At 39.6% G+C, this 27,256-nt stretch overlaps 1 protein-coding gene across 1 annotated transcript; it reads right to left on the bottom strand.

The window, feature by feature from the left end:
* Positions 1 to 453: 453 nt before the first annotated feature.
* On the bottom strand, positions 454 to 10,791 carry LOC100891553. Its single transcript, XM_030979586.1, has 5 exons — positions 10,644 to 10,791; positions 8,309 to 8,500; positions 6,975 to 7,130; positions 2,486 to 2,525; positions 454 to 1,134 (listed from the first exon to the last, which is right to left on the bottom strand). The coding sequence occupies exons 2-5, from the start codon at positions 8,486 to 8,488 to the stop codon at positions 1,040 to 1,042; spliced, it is 471 nt and encodes a 156-aa protein (XP_030835446.1). The 5' UTR covers positions 8,489 to 8,500; positions 10,644 to 10,791; the 3' UTR covers positions 454 to 1,039.
* Between the last annotated feature and the right edge of the window lie 16,465 nt (positions 10,792 to 27,256).

Below are 27,256 nucleotides of genomic sequence, written 5' to 3'. Positions count from 1 at the left end.
TGGTCTGCGTCGCGGTTAATCAACGGGAAATGAAAACACGCAGCTGCGATCGAACCCCACTTTTGTTTTCCAACTATTGTTATCAAATTTAAGGGAAAAATAAGTAAGACTCTTTGGTACATCGACATTTAAAATGCTAAAGACGGGGGGAAGGGCAAAAATATAGTGAAAAAGAACAATGAGACGGATTTCGTCCGCTCCCTTTTGTACAATGAAACATATGCAATTTGTATGCAATCACAACAAACTTGCGTGTTTACAGATGTGTTTTTGAAATCACACCAATGAGTGTAAAAATGTAACTGATAACGACTGCACAATGTGTCTAAAACCATACGTTTTTATATATTTCTTTTATAATCACTTCAGTATTTTTTTCCACACATTTTTATCCACACCGAAAGATCTCTTTAGGCCTACTTAATAAATGAAATATTGTTTTTAAAGTTTTTTTCTTTTTTTCTGGCACTTCTCAAATCACTCATCTTGCTCGATACCTCAAAATAACTTTCATTAAAAATTATGTGTTCACCAATTAAGACACTAATTCACAACCCTTTTCCATTACATTTAATAGTTTTAAACTCCTCGAATATGCCATGCGTACTCGTCGATATGAGCCAGAATATCGTTACTCCGATACGCATGGCTTACAATTGGAAATCGTCTATTGGTTAACGTCGCCTTTAAGTTTTCAAGAAATTTCATATTCCTCCTTGAACCATTTTGAACAGACGCAAGATTTTCAAGTCCAGGGGCGGCGTTTACGGGGCGGAGTGCGCCTCGTATGTTGGCCAAACATGCTCCAGAGTTGACGACCTCTCTCTCTCTCTGCTTGTCAGGAATTTTGGAGACACGTCAAACTTGTGAAGACTCCCTTTTTTAGCATGACAGTTCAGAGATTGTTTTAATCCACGTCCTGAGCCCCCTGACAAAAAGCGCTTGGACCACACTTCTGTACAGTTTAAACGGAGCGAAATTGTTCTTTGGTTTCTTCGTTGATGTTGAAAGAGCGACCTCTAACGGTTGACCAGTTTACCTAGGGGAGACCGTTAGAGCTGAAGCTAACGACTTTCTTTTGGCCATCACCGCAGCTGTACAAAGGGGGCTTGAGCAACCGTTTCTGGTACTGACCTGCAAATATAAGAAAATAATGAGACTATAGATGAATGTGATGTGGGAGTTGGAGAGAAAGAGAGAGAGAGAGAGAGAGAGAGAGAGAGAGAGAGAGGGAGAGGGGGAGTGGAAGTGATATAAAGAGTTGAACAGATAGAAATAAAAGGAAAGAGGGTTGGAAAGGGAGACAGAGATAGGGGAAGGGGTAGAAGTGGTATATAGAGTTGAATTGAGATATAAAAAAAAGGAGAGAGAGAAAGAGAGAGAGAGAGAGAGAGAGAGAGAGAGAGAGAGAGAGTTAGGGGGTGGGTGAATTACAGCAGTGGTAGCGATGTCGGTCAAATACTTTGCCCTGAATATAACATTTCCCAACACCCATTGTTCTATCCCTTTTCTCATCGCGCGCTACCACTGCTGTAATTCATTTCAATTGCGCCATCTTTCGATGAAGAAGTATGTAAAGCGACTTCCGGTTCATTCACCCATACATTAACACGCTCCGTATAAATTTTGTTGAAATGCAGTGGTAGCGACGTCGGTAAAATACCCTGCCTTGAATATAATATTTCCCAACACCCATCGTTCTTTTATTTATTTTTTATTTAGAATATTGAAGAGGAGGTTGTGGGAGTTCATTCAGTTTCCAGGTACTGCCAGACACCCTAAAAATATGATGAAACGCGACCAAGAATTACGTCGCGGTAGGGCTTTAAGGGTTTGATCTGACTCGTCTTGAAGGAGTGCTTTCGTCAAGATGGAGCACTTGTATATTAAACCCCCTCCAGTTCAGCCCGGTGTCATATTCCGTAAACACTCGACAATTTCCTTCCGTTCGAAATGATAAAATGGAATTACAGGACTCGACTTGGATTCAAAAATTGTGTCAGAATAATGATTATGAGTTTTCTTGAAGAGTTGAGCGCGGACACTTTTTAAATTGGATTTTGAATTGTTCATACCGAAACGTAAGTTGTCAGGATTAACGATTTTTCACCCCAGGAAATTATCCAGAATTCAGGTCAATTAAACAGTATAATTATGACGCAGGCAATAGCGCACCGACATATAACATTGTGTTTAAAATATTGATGTTTTTGATAGTATTATTATGTTCGGAATATAGGTTAATAGGTGATAACTTCATGTACACAACGTTTATTTTAAAAACATGAAATGTAAGGCTTAAAATATATAATTGATGCTAATAAATTGAATTGAATTGACATAATCAAGTTGAATTGAAGATCTGTGTAATATTCATCATTTGAAATACATTTGAATTGAATCACCGAATACACAAATGCATAGCTCTCAAAACATCCAATCAGAATTCTAGAATACAAATTATGATTGATTCTAAAAATATTACCTCTGTCTTTTTTTGAAGACTGCATCCTGATGGGCACGCTCTGTAGAATGAGAAAGAAATAAGTGAGAGATAAAGAGACAGAGACAGAGAGAGAGAGAGAGAGAGGGGGGGGGGGGGTGGGAGGAGGAGAGGGGGAGCGGGGGAGGGGTGAAGAAAAGTAAGAAAAGTAAGAGATATAATAAAGAAGAGAGGGTGCATAGAAGAGATGAGAGAGAAAGAACAAAAAAGAGATTGAGAAGAGGAAAGAAAAACAGGGAGAAAGGAAGAAGCATACATATATATATATATATATATATATAGAGAGAGAGAGAGAGAGAGAGGGGGGGGGGGTGAGAGAAGGTAGTAAATAAGAAGTAGGTGACAAGGATAGGCATTAGAGGGGTGAAGAAAGGGGTAGAAGAGAAGAAATGGATCAGGGAGACAGAACATGATTATATTATAATTAAATTCTTCGTGTCTTATGACCTAAGATATATATATATATATATATATATATAAAGCATGAAAATGAACTCTTCCAGCATAATCATGACAATCCCAGTTTATCTATATATCTATTGGAAAGACGCCATTTCTATTATGTCACGAATGTGTACAATATAAATAGAACTTCTAAGCCCCGAGTGCATGGCGGCGTCACAGTGTCACATGGTTGGCATGTCACGTGCACTCCTAGCTCATCCAATCGAATCCAATCAATATTTCAAACGATGAACCTCTTATGTTCGGAGCGTGAGTCATCAGGAGTTGGAAAAGAAAATTCGCGATTCTGATTTTCTTTGACTTCGATGATGTGCAAAGTGGTGAACATTATTGTGGAGTCACCAACATTGGAACGTAGACATTCTAATGCGATCTTGTGATAAGAAAGTCATGATCGCACTACCATTATTGTTGGAGAAAGACCTTGCTGAGCGATGACTGGGGATATGAATGCTAACATACCCCCCCCCCCTGAAATACTCCACCAAGCATTATAGGATATCAAATTTACATATACCAAATCTAACTGAAGTGACGGCTGCCCGAATATTGGCAATTTCTAGTTATCGGAGAGGGGGAAGGGGGGGCGGGGGGCTGCAGCCCCATCCCCACCCTTTGATATATCTGTAAAGCGCTTAGGTACATCGTTGGATCGGTGTATTGAGCGCTATATAAAAAAAACCGGATTATTATTATTATTATTTATCTTAAAAGGATCCCCAAATCTTTTCATATTTCCGACCGCAATTATACATAATTATGCCGGGAGAAGTTATTAAAGGGGGTGTCGAATTTCCATCTTCCCCACTTGAAGCACGTACAACAACTCTCCTTGAAATTGCTGTCCTCAAACTGTTGAGATTCTTGCTTTCCAACGCCTACATAATTATATTTACGTAAGGGACAGACGCGTACGCAGGGGGGTGGGGGGGGGGGGGGTTGAACCCCCCTCTAATTTTGTTATGGGTGTGACTTTTGATGAAACCCCCCCTTTAAAAAAACATTTGTTGTACCAAAGGGTGACCCCCCAAAACCGACCTTACCCCCCCCCCTGAGTTTTTGCAAAAATTTGGGACAAAAAAAAAAAAAAAAAAAATGTGTTCTTACCCCCCCCCCCCCCCTTGAAAAAATCCTGCGTACGCCACTGGTAAGGGTCTATAGGTCCGTATCGTCTCAGCTTTCCACTACTACTACTTTTTCTTCTTCTACAGTATGACGTTTTACAGTTTAAGTTACACATCAACATGAGACTTGTCAAAAAACACACTTGACGTTGTGGAAGTGAAAGGTTGTTGGAAATTTGTGACGTTGTTAGAAAGGATTATGAATGTTGTAAGCTCCTATGTAACTCCTTTCAGATTCTGCATCCTATTTTATGAATAATTAAGGGAAATAAAAAAAATATTCATGAAATAAAGAAAATAATTGGAATGGCAAAGAATGCATTCAATAAAATGAAATCCGTAATGCAAAATAAGAACATTACTATGAAAACCATATATCCGGTCAGTTCTTCTCTATGGATGTGAGTTTTGGACAATAAACATCAAGCTTAAAAGAAGATTAGAGGCTACAGAGACCTAATTCTTGAGAAAGACTATAAATATTTCATGGGAAAGAAACATTTGAAAAAAGAAGAAGTGTTCTAAGAAGCAAGGGTAGAACCATCACTCATCAAAACAATACGAAAGTAGTTCTCAAACGTTTTACCTAAAGCTTGGACGTTTTGACAACGTCATTCTACCGTTGTATGTTCGCGGATGTAAAACAATTTCCCTCACGGGGCGATCCATGATGTTTGTCATGCTTGGTGTGATAATATATAGTCAGATCGATGTTGAGGGGAGAAGTCTGAGCCCCAATATGCCGTCTTAGATTTCAGTCCAGCTTGCCTGAGAGTTCACCAGCCTCCAGGTCAAGAGCGTGGGTCTGCATTGATTAACTATACTATCTCTTAGGAACTTCACATCAAAACTTGTTCCTTTATCCTTCCTGGTGTGAATGTTACCCTATATAGCCTGTCGATTAGCTAATCTCTCTTCGGCGCTTTCACATTACGACTTTCCCCTTATGTCCTACCGGCTGTAAGTAAGGCACCCTAGCCTGTATTCATTGATTAATTACTCTCTCTTCGACACTTTCACATTACGACTTCCTCATCTGTCCTCCCTGTTGTGAACGGGGTACCCTAGTCTGTATTCGTTGATTTAATACTCTCTCTCGTCGGCCTTTTCACATTACGCATTTCCCCTCTGTCCTACCGGCTTTGAATAAGGTACCATATGACTGTATTCATTGATTAAATACTCTCTCTTCACCTCTTTCACATTACGAATTTCCCCTTAGTCCTCCCTGTTGTGAATGGGTAGGTCTGGGAAATTTCTAAACCACGTTAATTGATGACTATCAGTCTCGTGGAACTTTCACATTGAAATATTCTTGTTGCGTTCCTAGACAACGTCTTTATAAATCCTTGATTTGCATTGATTTAAAACTATTTCTTTGGCACGTTCACATTACAAATAATTTTCTGTTCTCCTTGATGTGAAAGGGGCTCCCGTGTCTGCACTGATCGACTATTATCTCGTTTCCATTTCCACATCCAGTCCCTCTTCTTCTTATCGAGTCACTACACAAGTCCCGTCCAGTGGTCCTCACTGGCTTTGGCACGGCAATTCACGGCTTCCAGGTCATCTTGGTTGCATGGCTCTGGCAGGAGTGGGCAGACTAGCAGGTGTTCCATTGTCTGTTCCTGGCCGCATTCACATGTCGTCTGTTCGTCTCCTAGACCCCACCTCTGCATTAGGACTCTGCATCGACCGTAGCCAGTTCTTAGGTCTTAGTAAGTCTTAGGCGGTTGAGGCTAAGCCAGGTAGGCCAAGTCTCACTGGAGCCGGTTGCGAGGGATTCCTTCGGGCTGAGGGAGAGTTTATATGGAGTGGTCTGAAGGTGGTTAGACCACAAAGTCATCCTTTGGCTGTGAGGGCTAGTATTAAGAGGCTCTACAGAGTGCAGAAAGCTGTGTCTGGATTTGAGCCGCTTGCCCACTGGCTGTTGTTCGAAGAGTGGGTGGAGTGGATTGTTTTCTTGTTTGTCCTTTTCTTTCTGGGACAAGACCAACCTTCTGACGTGTGGAGGGGCAATACCGCAGAGCAGGTAGATGTCTTAAAGGCATCGTTTAACAATGTTAAATCTGAGAATCATGGCCCTACGTGTTATCAGTGTCTGTGATGTAGAGTAATATTGAAGCCCTAAGAAATTTGCGCTTCAAAATGATCACGAATTGCCTCAAAAAAGTAAAGCGGTTTTACCATACTCATTTTCCCCGATAGATTATAGTGTTATAAAAGCGTAGGAAAACGGAAAATTTGATTTCGATTTCCAATCATAAATATCTTGATAATCAGACAGGCGACGGGCTTTTAAAAGTCATTTATAATCATTGTTTATAATCATTGCAGCATTAGCTAAATCCAGGATTTTGTTTCAGAATCTGAGGCAAAGATACCCAATCCCTCCAAAAAAAAAAAACATAAGTGAAGGTACATTAATGAGGCGGAATTCACCTCACGACATGGACAAAAGTTGGAAGACGCTATTGCCCATTGCACCCAAGGCGTCATTAGGCTGACGTAGTACTGCGTCAGCGACTGGAACGCCCTTTGACGCACCGTATGAGTCAGAGTGATATCGCACATAGGTGAAAATGCAGAATCTAAAATACATGCAATTCATTGACACATTTGGTCTATCAATGCACTAATTATGTCAGTTACTGCCAAAGGTTTTATTGCCGCTTGTATGGAAATGATGCCTCCTGATCAACGGGTCTAATATCTGTTTAATACGAGACGGCACATGTATGGCAAGAATATCGGACACAACAGGGCGTTTTTTCGAGAATATTTGTTAGGTACTGTAGCCCTGATGAGAGCACGAGTGGGCCCTTTTCACGGCCACCTAATTATTCTCGAACGAATACATGGTTTTATGCTTTAAAACTTACTTCTTGTTCTGCGAGAAGAATCGACTTGGGAACGAATACTTGTGGTTTGTTGCAGCAAACTCCACCACAGCATGCAGCCACCGACCCCAAGATGGCAGCAACAAAATGGAAGAAGAAGACGGTGGAGATAATGCTGTTGACAATAATTGATGTTGTCTTCAAAGAGAATAGAAAATATGAGATGATGGCGTCATTTTACTTCAACTTTTATTATTGATTGTATATGAGAAGGATTCGGTGAAGAAGGAAATTTGGTGCAAAAACTTTACCACTTAGCTAAAAAAAAAAAGCCTGCGGGGGAGTGAGGAACTATTAAAGGTAAAGACCAGTTATGGTCATGCGATTGCATTGTGAAAGAAACGTTGTGGAATCGATCAGAAAAGGTTGATCATCTAGCCTCTAGCATCTGCAAGGTTCTGGAATCATCAAAATGATAAGAAATGTTGCCCATTCTTCGTAAAGTTACAAGCACTATACACAGAAAGATGTATATGGGACTACCCTATATCTCTCACAGACCATGAGAGAAACAAATTTACCAAATATATGAATTAGTAGGCGGTTTCCCGGCAAATTTTTTATCATCATGTATTAGTCAAAACATATTCTTTCACATGATTGGTAATGAGAGCTTCCATTTCATTTTTTGAAATTGGGGCGTTTCCAATACTGGTCTTTACCTTTAAAGTTCTTTGTAAAATTCCATATGTCTGTTGCTAATAAGATACCGTAGAAAGAGTGTGTGGAAATAGATAGATGTTCAGATATTTACATACAGAGATCGATAGATAGATGGATGGAGGGAGGGGGAAGGGAGGGGAGGGGAAAAGCATTTTTTACGTATTTATTTTTGCGTGGTTCTAGAAATTACAAGATCAACATGAGAATTTTAAAAGAAATTGGATTCAAAATACATTTTACAGTAATACTGCATGGAGAAACAGGCCGAGGTTTGGCAATAGGGACTTTTAGATTTGCGTGGACTGATACGTGTGACGTCCATTCAAGGCAGTGCATTAAAAGGACGTCGATCGTAGCAATCACCATCGTCCTCGTGCGAATCTAAAAGTCCCTAATATAAGCCAAATGATTGAGAGGTTGTCATACCTATAACATTCAATTCACATTATATTCTGTAAGTGATTCAACACAAAACATACTTAACATTCTAAGTACTAAATATTATTATTAAATACTAATGAAAGCAACAAAAATGTTTTTTTAAAGAGAATAAAAGTATATTAATTTTATACACCGAGACCTCAAAGGGAGACGAAGGGAGATGGGAAAGAGGAATGGGAAGGGGTAATAGCTAGGTTTGAATGTATACTCACGCAGTTTTTGGTAAAACCATAGGGATCTCCTTTGACCATGGTTACGAGGAAGGGCTCATTCACCGGTCTCGCGGTGAACACCCTGGGGTGGTGACACGCCCAACTCTGGCAGATGGCATAGCTCATGCGGTACATGAACCCGAAACCTGCTACCACGGCACTCAGAATACACATCGCCATGTATGTCAATATCTACAATGAGAAGTGAAGAGTATAGTTTACTGATTATCATTAAGGCCTAATGATACTAATATAAAACATAATAATACTAATGATAATAATCGGTTCTTGTATGGCTGCATATATTTAAACGTCTCTATGCGCTTTCCAAATTTGGAAATTATGACGGTGCTCTAGCAAATTCCTGACATGTACCCATTTACCTCACCTGGGTCGAGTGTGGCAAATGTCTTGCAAAAGTACATTAGTGTCGCTGCGGGACTCGAACCGCGGACCTTGTGATCCACAGTCTGGTGAAATATTTACTCGACCACAACACCTCGAACATTATGATGATTATCATAATAATGGTTAATCGTTATCGCGCCCTAATAAATTCTAAAAGCTCAAATGTAAAATCATCATTTGAAAAGAGGCCGACGAGTGATGCTTAAACCGTATAATGTGGAAAACAGTAGAAATACGACGTTTGAAAACGTTGCTACTCCTGAGCACTTTTTAAATGGTGATTTGACATTTCAGTTCTTAGAGTGTAGGCCTGTCCATCCAAGAGACTCTTCAAGGAGCCTTCTTAATATGACATTAACCCGGCTCTAGCTAAGCCTCCCTGGGCACTCAAAGTATTCAAGAAAATACTATGAGGTAGCCAATAGACCATTTTCGTAATGTAACCAAATCTAATGCATACGTCGTTGTGAAGTGCTTCAATACAAATATTTTGTTCACTTGCAATGAATAATTGTAATGAATAATTGCGATTCAATGGAATGCGAAATGCATATATTACGTGTTGTTAGGTATGGCACCCATAACGCACTATGAAGATCAGGACAAAGAAAGCGGACAAAATATACAGTTCCTCAGGTAGACAAAGGAACATCCCTTCACTGCTATTATGTAAAAAGGTAAATATGCATGTGACACCTGTTCTACACATTTTTACATAATAGCAGTGAAGGGATGTTCCTTTGTCTACCTGAGGAACTGTATATTTTGTCCGCTTTCTTTGTCAGTCATATTCATAGTGTTTGTCCCACCTGACACAATCTAGTATATTCAGCTAGCATTCTGAATATTTAATTCAAATTATTATAACAGATGAATGAAATGATTCGTATCGAGGCACTTCACAAAGCCATATGCATTAGAGTTGGTTTCATTACGAAAATGGTCTATTACCACATCTGGGTTTAGTGCGGCAAACGTAGATTCATGTCTTGCCAAAGGATATTTGGTGCTGCGGCTGGGACTCGAACCGCTAACCCCTTCATCCACTAGATCATGACCACATCTCCACTGGTAAGGCTAACCTCCTTTTGTATTTGTTTTAGCTGACCAATCTCCTTAAGGTGGCGACACGTAGGCTTACATCCCAGAGCCATCCATATACAAAGTTTGGCCAACTTGGTTTCACTGGGTCACAACATGGCGTATATTATTTTGTGCTTGCCAAACAAAGCAGTAGTCGCGAACCGGGTTGGCCAAACTCTGTTTATAGATGGCTCTGTTACATCCTAAATGACTGTAAAGGGGAAAACTTTTTTTGAGCTCCATGAGTTAATGGCTTTGACCTCTCGGTGGTAATGTTGGATTGTATAAGCTGCCCGATTAATCTCATCTTTCACCGTTCGTCTATTTAAAGGGTCCATCTGGTTCATAAAATCCATTGGAATATTATTATTTCCCACATTACATTATGTCTTTTCGCGGCGCTTCACAAACCAGGACATTCAAATATAAATTAGGGTGAGCGGACCGAGGCTAAAGGTCATACACATTAGTGGTGAGAGCACGAATGTGGCAAACAGAAATTATGTTTTTCCCGTTGCTCTGATTTGAAATCAATGATAGTTTTAGTTGCTACAAAATGAAAATATAGGTCACAACTATTATGTCTGCGAATATACATGCGTTCCCATTCAATGGATAAGTTGTTGTTCGGGAATTCCATTTATTATTTGTTCAGTATCTGCAAGCATTATATAACCTCACGTTTAAATTTAAATTCAAAAACAATATCATTCATGAGATATCAATGTCCTACGGACTGCCCTTAATAAATCAGTAGCAAATAAATCATAAACAAATTCAACATTAACATTTGTTCTGACTACTGACGCAACGAAAGTATGAGACCAATATTCGAATTACTTACGACTTTTTTCCTTTGCTTGGCTGATTTTATACCAAGGACACCGGTCACAAGAAAAATCTGCAGAGAGTAAGTAAAGAAATATGAAAGATTAAGTGAGTTCAGGTCATTTCATTTAAATCCCTTTAAATCACATCCTAGAAGAGCTCTTTTTCCCTCTCACCGGCATGTACTAATACGAATTTGTGACGTCATTCAATCATAATTGAGTTTTTCAGAAAACCGAGGTTCTGGATCATTCAAATGTGATTAACACACCCTTTTCTGTGTTTGAAATCGGCAATCATTCGACATATTATGTGAACGCATCCTTGTTTTGAACTAGATGTGTTTCAAAACCGTGATTCTAGGCCGAAAACAATGGAGCCTAGTTTGAATAAAGGGACAGCTTCAGTTTATGCCTCTTCTAAGCGACAACGAGGCCAGAAGCCACGTCAATCGCGAACGCGAGAACTATCGAAATAAATCAATAGTCTCCGAGACAGTCATATCGAGGCAGGATTAAGTCTAATATTTGTTGCAATGTCGCGAAAATCGCAGGTTGTCTGGTTTTAAGTTCCTATCTCTGTCCAGATGGTCCAAACATTGTAACAGTATAATAAGGACCAGTGAAATAGCATAGGTCTTGTCGTAGGAGGGGCACGGATGTAAGCGTGGCGGACACAAGTTTGCAAGTGAGGCGGTAGGGAGTAAGGGTCATCAGTCTGTACTAGGTGGACGCAGTGCGTGAAAACGACGCTACATCGAGGAAGAAGGGGCGTACAAGTTGACTCAAATTCTGTACATTCTCTAAAGTTCACATGGATGCTTACGATAATTCAGTAGTAGATGTGAACTTATTATGGGATATTAACGCTTTGCTTTACTTTTTTTTTCTTCCACACTTTTTTCCTTTATTCATTATCTCTGACTTCTTTGCTTCAATGATGCGAATTCCCTCATGCAAACATTGCAGTGTATAATCTTGTTCAAATGTACTCTCCGATTTGATAGGTTATCTTTTTCTTAAGAATTCTCTAGATTATAGGTATCTGGATGCACATTCCATAATTCGACAAGAGTACAATACAACTTCTACTGCATTGATAACAATCCGATAAAGCCATAATACTCCAATAGGTAGTACAAGGTCAGATCAAAGTCATCCATCTTGCAATAAATCTTCTAGTACGCTGTACCAATGCATCACCCTCTGTAACCTATCCATCAACCAATACATTTTAGTTTTGTTTGTTTCTTATTCTTCTTATTCGTCCATCATTATTTACCTATCAGCAGACCTAAATCCAACTAGCCTAAAATCTGTATCAATCAATCTATCTATCTATGTTATCTACATATAAATCGATTGATCTATTTTCGTGGGCGGTGTTTTCTTTTGAATTTGACCAATTGTAGACTGTCTATCCATCCATCCATCTATCTATCTATCTATCTATCTATATAACTATCCAACTAATTAACTAACTATCTTATTAACTAACTACCCCACTTACTAACTTATTAAATATTCATCTATAGATTCCCTTGGAAAATGAGTGAAGGCAAACACAAATGAGAAGCTCTGAAAGCTGAAATAAAAGTGATAATCAGTATACATGAAGAACGCAGGAGGAAAAAAAGAGATAAAGAGAGAGATATAGAGAGAGATACTGAAAGAGAGAGAAAGAGAGAGAAAGAGAGAGAGAGAGAGGGGGGTATGAATTATTTATGTATTCATGCAGTTCTTTTTGTTTGTCATGCATGTATGCATGCATGCATTCATTTTTGTCTTAACTCCTTTAGTCATGATATTTGCTAAGTATAAAACATTTCCCCCATTTTTCCCCAACATGCATCCATGAACAGTGATAACCACTATCCATATATTCGAGTAACCGAATTGTCTGCTTTTAACGGATTACCAAGTTAGCCATTTTGAATATCATATATATGAATAATGGTGATCCCGACTCCCGTAAGTCGAAATTTGGTGGGATCAACCAGTCGCTATTAATCAAAGTCATTGCTTATTTTTATTTCATAATTCTCTTTAATCCCTCATCAATTATTATCAGTCAACCTTCTCGTCAGCGAAATACTCGCCTCGCTCTCGACATTTCCCCTCAATCTCCATGGGACAAAATCAGCTTGAACGGGTTTTCCCTCTCCATTAGCTTCATAAACAAACAATACCAAAAATGCAATTCCGAACATAAAGATTAGTGCGGATTTGCCATCTTAACATTTGCAGATGAATCGCCGATCGCAATTCCGGATCCCGAATCCCCAAAGTCGAACGGCGCGCAAACGAGAGCGAGCAATTGGCCTGAAACTGCGCTCGAAAATTTGCTAATCCTGTTGTATCCCCATGGAAATTTTGGCCTGTTTTTCTTGAAAATGAGAAGTGAAGGAGGCTTGAATTTATCTTGGGCTAAGTTTCATGATACGACTTCATGGCGGCCCTAATTCCCCTTATTTTCTTAAACATATTCCATTGATATCCCGAGAGAAGTGGTCCGGTTTTTTCGTGCCGTCACATGCGATCAAATGCGAGGAGAGCGAAGCAATGGACCCGACTAAAGTATAATGTGGACGGTCCCTTTACGGAATACAGCTTAGTAATCTAATTTTGTCTTGTTCATTGGCGTTCATTATCTGTCTATCCGTCTGTAGGGAAAAGGGAAGAGATATGTTTTTTCCCTGGTTTACAGGTCTGTGGACGATTTATACTTCAATTTTACCTTGAGATGAAAAGAATATGTGGTAGTTGACGTAGTACAGCGATTAAAGTTACGGTGCTGGCCTCTTGGAAATTGTGTAACCCCAGAAAAGGGACTAAGTTCAATAGTGCAACAATTACCTCGAGTATGACATTGGTTCTATAACAGTAGTCCTACGGGCAGGACTTTAAATCCGCAAGTCCCCTCGAGCTTACTGATCATTAACAAAATGTATATGACTGTATATGACCCGCTTACCCGATTTTGATTTTTTAGTAGCAAAATAAAGCATTCAATGAGATCTTTCATACAAAATCAATATTAACCATGTGTGATGTATTGTTATTTTGGGGGTGCTCTACCTACTAATACACATGACGGAATGAAACGAATTGTTTTGTTGAATTAAAAACAAAAAGTTTCATCATATACATCGACATTGCTTAGTCTTTGTGTTTGTCTTGCAACGAGTGTTTTCATACGTAATGCGTATAGCGTTAGCGTCTTCTGACTGATACAAGTAAAACGTGAGAATCGAGAAAGAAATACATGTAACGGAATAAGACGCGAGGGTAGAACGAGAGATAGAGGTATATAGAGAGAGAGAGAGAGAGGGAGAGAGAGAGAAAGGCGGATAGAAAAGTGAAAGAGATAGTGAAAGGGTTCGAACGGAATGAAGACGAGACGTTGAAATGAGACGAGAGAAATGGAATAAAAGAATCAGGGGGTTGATTGGGCGAGAGAATTTTTTTTTTTCGAACTAGCCTCGTGAACAAGAGGTCGTGACTAGATAGGGCGTGTACCATCGCACCACAGAAATTAGATTCAATTAGCCGGATATATATGACGGGGTAATTAAACACACACAGGCAACTTCAAAAGAAAAAAAAACTTCGATAAATTGTATTGTATAGGGATATAATAGGGTCTAACGAATTGTTTTGAACAAACGTTTAGTACATCTAGTAATGCTGGATGGGATTAGGGCGCAACCGGACTCTCCAATCTGATACCCCATATCAGGCTACAGAGTCCGGTATCACTAATAGCATTGCCTTTGTTAGTTGGTTAGTTGAATCTTTGACGGGTGTTTAAAGGCGTACATAGCATTCAAGGGGGGGGGGGGGGATATCATCATCGTCAAAATTATGGCTATGTCTCATGAACAATCATCGTTGGCGCAATGGGGTTTCGACCTAAGTATTATCAAGCCGTTAAGGCCCCTCGTGAACAAAACATCGAAGCGTAAACCCTCTGACGACGACAACGGTATGAAAGTATTTAATTTGTTGATTTAAAGCCTATCTGCACTAGTTTGGCCAGGATGTATTATACCTCCCTGTGTGGTCACTGACAAGTGGTTATATTATCCAATCAGCTCTCAATTAGCATAAGAAAAAGGGGATCATGGGGGACCAACATGCACCGCTTAGGCATTTTTTGCTATATGTGGTGGCGCAAGTAGCTACAAGTAGTGCAGTCCCGCTTTGATAGAGAGTGGTTAAACGCAACTTTCGACAGTTTGAGAACTTCGCTTATAAGTGGTCTCTAGTGGCTCGGCTCTCTTTGACATTGAGCATTTTCTTATGATGGGGATGGAGCGTCTGAATAACGTTTGGCAAAACTTGCTACAACAGGCATCGGGTATTCGAGTAAAATCTACGTGTCATCGTATCGCATCATCGCGCTAGACGGGATATGTTTTAATCAAGACCGCGAAAGGCGATTGGCGTGACATATTAATCATATTAATCATATACTATTCGTTCTCATCTGTGAATTTGTGACATATAGATCGGGTGGATCGAAAATGTCACGACGTATGTTTATGGATATTTTTGCGTAGAAAAAACTATACTATACGGTTCCAAGATAGACATCGTGCATTGTTTAAACCAACGGAAAAGGGCGTTGCCGCTTGGTACCAGGAGGACGTCTGACAAACGAGTTCTAGGCTTACGAGCTTATGTTTCTACAAAGGGATTGATAGATCGGCCAATCAAGACGGGTAAGAAGTACACCCATCCGGAGGGATTATCGACGTGTATAGTCAAGTAACTTGAATGATGTCAATGGTCGTAACGCTCACAAATTAGTCGAACAATGGAGAGACGTTGCAACAATTAACCCCCGAACTCTTAAATACCCCGACGGCCGGAGGGGGCTACAGTCATTAACGGAGCACCGTCAAGAGGGACGTGAAACCATAGCATCAGAATTCTATTTTGCGCGATTCACCATGGACAATTCACAGAAAACCTGGTCGAAGGCTCAACGAACAGCAGAATTTCAAAAAGCGTTTTTGAATTTGTTGTCAGTATACCGTTTATCAGATTTTCAAGCCCGTGTGGCTGTTGCCGGTATTCAAAAAACGGCCGAGGTAAGTGAACGTGATACTTGTAATGTTTCTGTTGTTTCTAACCCTAGCCCTATGACACCAGGTCCCGCGTCACCCTAGGACACCAGAGTTTGCGTTACCCTAATTCTAACCCTAGGTCACCGGGTCCCGCGTTACCCTATAGGAGTTTAGTTTTTTTAGGTTCATTAAAGCCATCCTCACAAACTCTTTTTGCACTCCATTGAACCCGAGGGATTCGTTTGACCGGTGGGGGACGGGTGGATGATCTCTGTTTTACCATGGTCCATGGTTTTACGAAACGAAACCGGGAGAGAGGATCAAAATCATGGACCTACTAGTAGGTCCATGATCAAATACTACGATTTCACAAGCCTCTATCCATTCATCAATAGATTCGGGAAATATCCGCTCGGGCAAGAAGGAACTTATCAAGGAAGACCAAAAAACGTTTAGAACGAGATGCCAAAATATTGCGAAATATAAAAACAAAGGCAATTTTTAACGAAGAGAGCCGGAAGGCTTACAGGGTAGTTTTTTTTAAAACAAAGAGGGTTTGTCTAGGCCGTGCATATAAAATCAAGTGGCGCTTATATTGGTTAAGAAGGTAGTGCATACAATTAACATCGTTAAAAAGTTCATATTTTGAATTATCGCTCGTTTTTGGAAGTTAGAATTTACTTATTTACACATGTTGGAAGTATATTTCGTTATTTCCATTATCCATATCGCCCAGATGTACGACGTTATAAAGAGCAGGCGCATTCGCAGGTGGGGGGGGGGGGGGGGGGTCGAACGCCCCCTCAATTTTTGTTATGTGTGTGTTTTGGATACCCCCCCTAAAATTAAAAAAAAAAAATAATAATAATGTGACCCCCCCCCCCCCCCCCACCCGCCGCTCATTCAGCGGCTGGCGAAGTCGTTGCGAAATTTTGGGCGCGATTATAAAATTTTACCCCCCCCCCCTCGAAAAAAATCCTGCGTACGCCCCTGATAAAGAGGGTTACCATGACTCCATGAGAAGCACCGGTGTTACTACTAACGTTTACATTTTGGAGCTATTCATATTTTTTACCTCGAAATCTTACTGGCACAGGGGAGTAAGTTTGTAAATGTAACGAACGTATTTAAATACTTAAAAGTGAGTGTTACTTCGTTTGTTGTAGGCCGATAAGTAACGATATAATTTTTATTTCAAATGTTTATATTTCTTTGGCTATGTTTGTATAGTTAAGCTTCTCTATCCATGTTACTATTTGTTCATACATTGACAGTGATTCGTAATACCAGTATGCATGTTTGTATTTATTCCGTAGGTTGGGCAACGCAGCAGCAGCAACATCAGCACTACCAATAGCCACACAGTAGCTGGCCCTTCGAAAAGCCGTGACGTAGCCGGACCTTCTAACGCTTCCACACCTTGCACGAGAGTTGGCCCTTCCTAGAGCCATGTCGGAGGATATTCAACCAAGGCTTCACAGAAACGTGAGACAAAGACACTCCCCAACAGTGACGTCCCTCTTCCCACACATCGTGTGACTTAAGTCAAAGGCATGTCATGATGCTAGGGTCACAGATTACAGTGGCACTTTTCAACATGTAGAGAGCATAGGGCCAATGCCTGACATGATGCCTAGGGTTAATGAGGTGTTGAAAATATCATCGATGAAATGATTGGAGGTGTCAGGGATAGGGATTTTGTCAGACTTGTTTTTAATGCGCCTCAGTTGGATAGACCGGTGAGGGCGTGAGGCTCCCATTTATCCGGAGGGATAAGATGAATCACGAGGTATTTGCTTCAACGTTGGAGGCCACGCTTCAATCCCATGCCTCGATGAAAACGTCGACTTCAACGTGATACACATGGCAATGGCAGAAGAGGGAGGGGTCGAAGAAGAGGTTCTTGGCAATAGAAGAGCGTCTGTTCAACAAAAGAGCGTTATTTAAATGAGAAATAATGACAATATATGCTGCCCAAGGGAAATCGTGACAGGCATCTGTCGCATTAAAAAGCATCATTACTGGAATACCACCCAGCAAGGATTACAAGGAGTAACGAGAAATTGCGGCGGACATGTACAAAAAAGCGGGGATGCTTGTCAACACCAAATGCGGCATTGAAGAGATCTAGATTAAGATTTAATCTACGCAGGACTGGAAGACAGAGATAACGCCATCTACCTATACGTGCACGATGGCCACTACGACCTTATCACGTCCATGAGTGGCTTTTATGACAAATCCTATAAAGTATGGATCAATATACTTGAATCATAACTTGAATCTAATATTTATCATGGCCGACTTTACTAGCGAAACCGACATTCTCAATGACGGAATAGTAGACCTGGAAAAGCTCCAAAGGCGATATATCGTACTGTCCTTTAGATTTGTTGCAAGAGGAATGCAAGTGCTTGCGATACTTTTACACCAGCAGGGCTTGTTTTCACATTTAAGAACATTTAACAGATTTGGAGAGAAGAGTGTACACATGGATATTCTCTTTTCCTGTCAGAAGACGCGATGTTTTCTTTCTTGGATGGCCAAGAGGAGATTGATGACTGTCTTCACAGAACCGATGTCAACGCTGGGGATAGCTTTTTTTAATGAAGTTGATATTTTCCTGGACCCAGACCAACATAAAAATGTATCAAAAAAATCACGTGACATCCTTATATGTAGAAACAGGTGTCGTGAGAGGTAAACAGTTTGAGGACATACGCCAAGTAATTAAACACCAGGGCAGAAGTTACAATACCTCCAATGGTATGTGTATGTATTTAGATGCCAGGACAAAACTTCTACATCTACGCTGTGATATCCTGAACCGAATAAGTGATGACCGTGAAGATGTTTCCGACGACGACGAGTTTCACCACATGGACTATGGGCTGTACGATCTTGTATTGCTACAGCAAGGCCTGATTGAGGGGGCAAATAACGGCGGTACACGCTATACCCACCCCTTTCCCAGGTCAATATTTGTCAAAAATGTTTACAAGAAATACAGGACGCAATTATTGACACCGAGAAAGCCTTGGACGCCGCGGCCAATGCAAAAGCAGAGGCCGACAAGAAAGCAGAGGAGGGATTGGACGCCGAAGATGATGGCGAGGAACGTGATGAGGAGGACATAGCGAACAGAAGGTACGAAAAAGCGGAAATGAAATACCTCATCGGCGTATACCACGAGTTCAAAGAGGAAGAAGATTATGAGCCAGACCGTGATTCGGAGGAAGAAATTAAGATGGAGCAACGAGTACCGTGAAAGGTATGGGGAGCACATCGACGGAGAACACGGCGACGAGGACATCGGGGACGTCGTGTAAGGGGAGGACAGCGACGTAGAACACGGCGACGAGGACATTGAGGATGTAGAAGCCCCACGAGGTGGTAGAGTTCCCGGATACCAACGACCGCGATGAGTACGACGAGTACTTTCATGGGCAATAGCAATAATAATAAAAATAAATTAATTACAAAATAACACTACACTTATTCAATTACACCTACGCATGACAGATTACCAGCACGTTTGAAGTTTCGCCGTTATTCCGTAATACAGGGCGAGGGGGCTTGTAGAGACTAGTTCTATTGTTGTTTTCATGATAAATAGATGGTCCACGGTTGTTAGCTCATACACGAGAGAGTTGCTAGACCCTGTGGTATAGCTCTGTCTCTGACCTCTGTTTTTTTTTAAATACTCTACGTTTAAACCAGTTACACTTAAAGAATTTTGTTATTAACTTTTTTTTGTATACCGTACACTCTGTTTTAAGAAGAAAAGAAAACAAACACACAACCATGGAATCGCACTGCACAATATGTTTAGCCGAGTGCACAGGGTGCTGTACATTGTCCAGCCAACAGCCATCCACGAGAAGAAAAATTAAAAAAAGGGGTCCACCTTGCTCTACAACGGAGGATCGAGATCTCGTTCCAAATGTTGAATTACCTGACGATGAACCATTTCATGACTTGCCCTCGCAGCTACCCTATCCCCAACCGGGAGTTCATTGGTCAAAGGATTTCTAAACGGTTTGGGCGTAGAGAGGTATGGTACGACCATCAAAGTCAACTCCATAACGCCAACACGATATCCAAAGTTCTCGATTACCTCCGAACATCTTTGGAAGAAATCAAGGATATCGTGTTGCGCGACACTTCACTCCGTGACTATGTGAGGCTCATGCTTGTTTCTGCGCAGTTAAATGTACCCGTCTCCTTTCCCTGGGCGACTGTGGAACATTTCGGCATAAGCGCAATTTTGGATAGGATTGAAGAGGTTTTAAATAGCAATCAATTTTTTTTCCTACATCTTGGATTCACGATACGGTTACATCATATCGTGAATCCTGCGGGTGGGCGCGTTTGCGCGTAAGTTTGATGGACTCCCCGATCAATTGGCTGCGCTTAAAAAGCGATCAATCATCACAATACCACCCTCCGATGATAATTTTTGTTTCGTAAAAGCACTCGTGATTGCCATGTTGCACTCTATAAATGACAAAAGATATGGTGCATGGTGCACGGTAGATTTGTGGACGGTTATGCCACCCTAGGTGAGGAGAAACATGTATGGGAGTTTCTAGGATGTTACTTTCATGGTTGTCAGACATGCTGGGCGCCGGATCTCGTCAATCATAAATTAAATAAAAAGATGGGTGTGTTGGTTGGACAACACTACGACGCACAGAATCCGTCTCCTAAAACAGACGGGTTACAAGGTCCACGTCATTTGGGGACACGACTGGGACCGTAAAAAAAAAGAGTTACAAAGTTAGGGATTTACTACCGAATGTCGAGCATTTTTGCGCCGGGTTACGTCAACCTTTAAACAGATTCCTTTTTTTGGGGGGGGGGGGAGGACGGATGGTTGCCGTCTGTTTTACGAAGCTGGGCCCCGTGAAAAGATACGTTACTATGACTTCACAAGTTTGTATCCTTTCATAAACAAATTCTCAAAATATACCGTTGGACATCCTCGTATCCTTTTGTCCAATTTCCCACCTTTTGAGGACATATTAAAGCAAGATTATCCCTCTCAAGATTCTATACCACCCTGTACTACAATTCAGGTCAGACGGGAAACTGACATGTCACCTCTATCGCACTTGTGTCGAGAAATTAAACCGGAGAACTTGTAATCACGAGGATAATGTTGAACAGGAGTTAGACGGTCTTTGGGTTAGTGAGGAAATAAAAAAAAAAGGAACCAATTGTTAGTAGTAGAAAACTTGATCGTACACAACGATTATATGGTAGACCAAAATGTCAACACCAATATTATCTTGGCCAGCTTGAAATTGTATAGCGTGTTGGAAAGGTTGGATGATAGGGTTCTATACATAGACACAGACATCGTGGTGTTCAAGACGGACCCTGAACACGACCATCTAGACCCTGTCACCGGGAGGTCGGCGACACTGGCGAACAATTTCATACAATCCTGGCTATGTGGTGGTCCTACAAATTACAGCTACATGACTTCCAAGGTAAAAACTGTATGCAAAGTAAGAGGGTTCACTCTGAATGCTATACCATCATTAACCATGGCACATTGGAAGAGCTCCTAGAGAGTGAACAAGGGGCCATCCGTACAATTCTCGAATCCAAAATAATCAGGGAATTGAAAATCAAGACAATCCATGCGATGAAAAGGTCTAAGAATTACCGGGTTGTGTTCACGAAGAGGGTCCGTCTCATATGGTCATGCAGATATACCTCCTACTGTATAAATAGAGTTAACACATCATTCAAGCGCTGGTTTTCATTACAATGATATATGTTTCTAATCGTATCAGAATTCATATACTAAATATTTATATATACAACTAGTTATTATCTATTCATTTATCAATATTTTTGTTTCTGATTAGTACATGTTGTAGTGAATTTCAACCATTCAAAATGGACATCCGACGACGAACAACTTATACGTTTTATGCAGGAAAGCAATTCAATGCAAGAAGAATGCGAATCAATTAGTGAACTCTTTCATCTTCAAAATAATGACTTAATGAAGATAACACAAAATATGGACAGTTATCTTGTAGTACAAATAAGGACGTTTGACGATATTTGTGAATCTCTTGGGTAAAAATTAATCTGTACCATTCAACAAAGTCAACTCGATAGGGTAAATGTATAATTATACAGTTTTTGTTTGTATACATATTTACGGTGAAATAATAAAAGAATGTTCTCTACTTAAAAATGTTTTTTATATTCTATCTCTGTTGTCTAGTAACATAACTACATTTTAATTGTTATCTTTGTATTCAAATCTGTTTTGTATCAAGTTGTCCACATTGAAACGGAAACAAATAAATTAAAATAAAAATACATTTCCGTACTACGTAATGTTTTATTTCATTGATGTGTGTATTCTACGTCAGAGTAGTCGTACATCATACAAAGTAAGTCCAGAATGATGTTTGGAGAGAGTTCAAACACAGCTATGAATAAATCAAAGTGTTGTGGGAAAGTCCAAAGAACTCAGTTGTCGAAAGTCTTGTGAGAGGGTCATAAAGTCAAGGCCCGATCAATAAGAAACAACAGTACTATTACTGAAAAGAGGTAATTCAAATACAAAAGACACTAGACCTTTACAAAAATCAACACCCATTACAAATAGGCTACAATACGTTTCCTATTGAAGAAATCTCTAAGTATAATTCAAAATGTCAAAATCCCATAGACACACAAATATAAGTCGGTGTTTTATGGATGTCAAAACTTTGTACACGAGTCAATTAAAAATAGTATAAGTAAGAAAAAAAATCATGTACAAAATCTATGGCCGTCCCCCAAGTCACCGCAGTGACATCTAAAGGTGCTTTCTTTATAGCGTGTAGTATTATTATCATTATCTTTATTAATATAGTATCATTATTGTTGTTTTTGTTATTATTATCATCGTATGGGTAGGGTTGGATTTAAGATCACACATTAAGGCACAGAATCTAAAATATTAGAAAACAGCTTTGAAGAGAAGCGGCGACGACATACCTTAAAGATTTTGTTTTATATTGCTCATTAGTACGATATTATATCCTTAGTTCTATCGAATCCGTCATTTATATGTAAATATATTGTTGGTGTGAGAGCTTGCTTTTGCATCTACTTGTCCAGTAAAACTCAATAATATCTGTAATGTGTATTCCCATAATAAGATGTAGATGTGCATTAATAACTTTAAGAAGACAGGAATTTAAGACCTAACTCGATTGGGTTTTCTTCTTTGAATTGGCATCAATGATAATTTCTATAAGATTACATTCTACTAGTAAAAGACAATGTAATATTTCATATTTGTTTTAGTTTAGGCTATAGGAATAGCACTTAATGTAGAGGGTGTGGTTTTGCACTCATCAACAAGTTGCTTATGAAATGATCTTAATACATTTGTTTTATTATTCAAAGCGTCATATGCCACATACATGTAGCAGCGCAACTAGACATGACAGCATGACAGCATCGGCAAACTCTATGTTCAGGCATCTGGTTTGTTTATTAAGACAATAAATCAAAAAGTCATTAAGCCAATCACAAAATTGGCAACTGTCCCTAGTCATCTGCATGGGTTATCAATAATGAACGTCTAAATCTCATCAGTCAAATGATGGGATTTAGACGATCATTATTAAAGGTAAAGACCAGTTATGGTCATGCGATTACATTGTGAAAGAAACGTTGTGGAATCGATCAGAAAAGGTTGATCATCTAGCATCTAGCATCTGCAAGGTTCTGGAATCATCAAAAATGATAAGAAATTTGGCCCATTCTTCGTAAAGTTACAAGCACTATACACAGAAAGATGTATATGGGACTACCCTATATCTCTCACAGACCACGAGAGAAAAAAATTTACCAAATATATGAATTAGTAGGCGGTTTCCCGGCAAATTTTCTATCATGTATTAGTCAAAACATATTTTTTCACATGATTGGTAATGAGAGCTTCCATTTCATTTATTAAAATTGGGGCGTTTCCAAAACTGGTCTTTACCTTTAATCAGTGTTTCGAGAATATGAGGAGACTCCCCGGGAGTAATAATGAAATCTAGTTAATCCCGCCCCGATCGACTGGTAGTGACCTAATTAAGGACGTTTCACGGGGCCAACCTATGGGATTGTGATCGACTGCTGAGGCTAATGGAAAAGAAATCGTACGCCATTAATATTGGGGTGATATACAACGTACTCACTGCATGAAATTAGGATGCTTTGAATACAGCTTTTAAACATGTTAAGTGTTGATGGATGTGGGTTTTAGCAATGGAATTGAATCTTTATTGAGAAATTAAAGGCATTCATTAAAACAAAATCAAAATAGAATTATCGATTAGCAATCCATCGAATCACGACATATTTACCTGCATCGCCAAATATTGTTGGTGAGATTCTATCTAGAATTAATTTTGTTGAATCATAAAGTGAGACCAAAAAAAAAAATCGGGGGGGGGGGGGGAGGGGGGTAAGAGGACACTCTTTTTTTTGTCTCGAAATTTGAAAATTTGACATTTTGTTCCGTTGGGTGGGGGGGGGGGGTAAGGTCACCTTTTTTTAGGTCAGCCATTGGCATAATTTATTTTTATTTTTTTATTTTTTAAAATAATAATTATAAAAGAAAAACACCTCAAAAGGGGGGGGGGTTCACAAAAAACATACAGAAAACATACACATTAAAAAAATTCAAGGGGGGGTTTAACCCCCCCCCCCCCTGCGTACGCGCCTGTGCTCATGGTTAGAATTCGTCTAAACTAGAACTGCAAAACAGATTTCGACCCTTTCAACGTATCATTATACTCCCTCATATTAACGTATATAATTACACCCTCCCAGATATTACACTAAATGAATTCATATCTGCATTAGATAGTATTGGGGGATTCATAACTGTCGAAAAGTTTGGATGTTGGGGTTCTCCAAAATTTAACCTGACATTCAATTGTCCCGGTACATGAATTCTCGAACGCCTACCCTTTCAAATAATTCGAAAATATAGTGAAATAAATCGGAAATTCCTTTTTTTTCTCCTTAAAGAGTACGGCCCTTTCCAGTCTTTGGCGAGGGAAGACGGAAGGAGAAAGACCATCCATACTGATCCCCTGGACATTATAAGGTTGGCACTTAAAGCATTTAAACGTATTTGTTTTCCCCTTCACCTCCATGATCAGGCCATGGATATTTTATACATTTGTAATGACTTGTGAACGAACCGAATGAGAGTCATCAATCGTCAAAATTAAGCCTAGTTGAAACCAGGATACCTACACAGTACATTCTTATATACTGATACATGTATATGGTTGCAAGGGACTGACCATGGACCTACTAAACCTGTAATTTGCATCAACTGTGTCTTATCTAAAAGTGACGAGGGCAATTGCATATACTCACCCAAATTTATGTATATATTTTGAACAATTTCTAATGAAAACACACCGACCGCTTTAAACAAAACAAGGGAAGCATTTTCGGGATTGTTTGAATAAAATGGATACATTTTCCTTTTCTTACTTTTCATTTTTTACATTTTATTTAATCTTCACTTCAGTTGCAAAAATAATTGGAGCGACAATGTGGCCTACATTGGGCGTGGTTATCTAAATTGTATAACTTCGAATAGTTCTTCACTCGAAGTTTGTCTTTCATGGTAAAAATAACCGATTTGCGCCGTATTCAACTAGAAGGTGCTATCTAATCCCTTTAATTTGCTCCAGTCTGCCTCACTTCAAAGATGACACCAATATTGACGTAACAAGGTTAAGAACTTGAGTCCTCGTCGAAACTCTAGTCGCTAAATCGCCTAAGAACATTCATCGCCTGAAGCAGCTATTGATCTCCTTTGGCAAATGTTTCTCTACACAAACTTTTATACATGACAAGAAAAGATACAATGAATGCTTTTTCAGAAAAGGAGGGGGAAAAAAAAACTCGTCCAAACTAATAAAAACGAACCCGTCCCTACCAATGAAAATAACCTCGCACAAACTAATGAACGTTATCTTTTTATTTTCTTCTCTTCTCGAGTGGAATTTGAATCATGTTTAATATTTCAAATTGGCAACGCAGGTCTTGGCAGACGCGAAATAAACTTTAAATATAACTACTACATTAAATGGAAGTTATTTCCAATCGTCTGCACATTATTATTTATCTAATATTAGGGCTGATTTCTTTTTTTCTTCATTAAATAAAAAAAATTATATCAAAGAAAACTTTAACGATATAGATCGAAGCTAGTAAAGTACGGAGCGTTTTGTTTCTGTCATTGACGTACTATTTTTAGGATGCCCTGGGCTATTTTGATCTTAAGATCTCATGTATGATTATTTTTCCCAAAGTCTAGACACCACTTAGCCCATGATCCACTCTCGCATGAAGTTGTGTCTCGAAACAAGAATCAATCAATACCTTCACGTTGCCGATTTAACGACAGCCTTTGAGAACTGATACTGATTATGATCTGCGGTTGATAACATCGAAAATTTATGTGCGGTCGCTGGTTTGCTGTTAAACTATATTTGTTCATACATTTGTTCGGGAAAGGAAAATGTCACATACTGATTTATTGTCATAATAGTTTTATAGGCTCCTTCAAATAAATTCCCTTCAATTTCAGCTCGATCGTCGTTTTTAAACTAACATACTTATAATCAAATTGATTTGAGGTATTCTATTTCTGTTTAAGTTTCTGTCCATACAACTTAACTTCACAGCAATATATAATTGGTTTGTTAACAATTTGTACAAAAGGAAAAATGAAACATTTTATAGAACTAAAGTAAGCTGAACAAAGATTCCTTATACATGTATCATGAAGAAAAAAAAAAAATCTTCAATGCCTCGAATCGTCAGATTTTCGTTTTATAGACCACGTACAATACCTCCGATAATAGGGACTTTTAGAGTCTGCACGACGAGAACGTAGATTGCCATTTTAAGGCAATGCGACTTCCTTTTATAGCACTGACAGTGACGTCACATTGCCTTAAAAGGGCAGTCTGCGTTGTCGTCGTGCAGAATCTAAAAGTCCCCGTTGAAGACAGAAGCTGGAACAGAATCTACAGTCAATCAAACCAAATTGGAAATGTTATAACTGATGAGTTTAACCTTTAATCAGGAAACTAGTTTCAAGAATTAGTTCTGCCATCTAACTGATGAGTTTAACCTTTAATCAGGAAACTGGTTTCAAGAATTAGTTCTGCCATCATTGCTTCGGGGTTAAGGTTTTTGTCATTAGGCCCGAGTCGTGGCGACATGGCCGCCATGTCATATTCATGATAGTGGTGTTGCTGCTTGTAGTGTGGTGCATTTTCGGGGGAAGGGGTCAGGGGATGAGGGGCAGGGGAGTATTCTATGTCTTGTCACCAGATCGTAAATTTTACTAGTAGGAAATTGGTGTTTAGCACGGTATTTTGACAAACTGCCCCGAATCTTGTCCCCCCCCCACTTCAAAAGGGTTTATCTGCACCTCTGCCCTTCGTGTGTTACACGTGGGCCTAGGTTAGTGCGTTAATATAAACTCATGACACCTTAAGTCCTTTCTC

Source organism: Strongylocentrotus purpuratus, unplaced genomic scaffold (genome assembly GCF_000002235.5).
Source record: "Strongylocentrotus purpuratus isolate Spur 01 unplaced genomic scaffold, Spur_5.0 spur5_scaffold_10, whole genome shotgun sequence".
Lineage (NCBI taxonomy): Eukaryota > Metazoa > Echinodermata > Echinoidea > Camarodonta > Strongylocentrotidae > Strongylocentrotus > Strongylocentrotus purpuratus.
This window is presented reverse-complemented; position numbering and strand designations above follow the sequence as displayed.

Excerpts from the sequence above, each read along its gene's own strand:
- LOC100891553 (XM_030979586.1), bottom strand. The coding sequence starts at position 8,488 with ATGGCGATGTGTATTCTGAGTGCCGTGGTAGCAGGTTTCGGGTTCATG. Across the intron at positions 2,526-6,974 it reads TTCTTCTCGCAGAACAAGAA|AGCGTGCCCATCAGGATGCA; the intron begins GTAAGTTTTAAA and ends CTCATTCTACAG. Across the intron at positions 1,135-2,485 it reads GTCTTCAAAAAAAGACAGAG|GTCAGTACCAGAAACGGTTG; the intron begins GTAATATTTTTA and ends TTATATTTGCAG.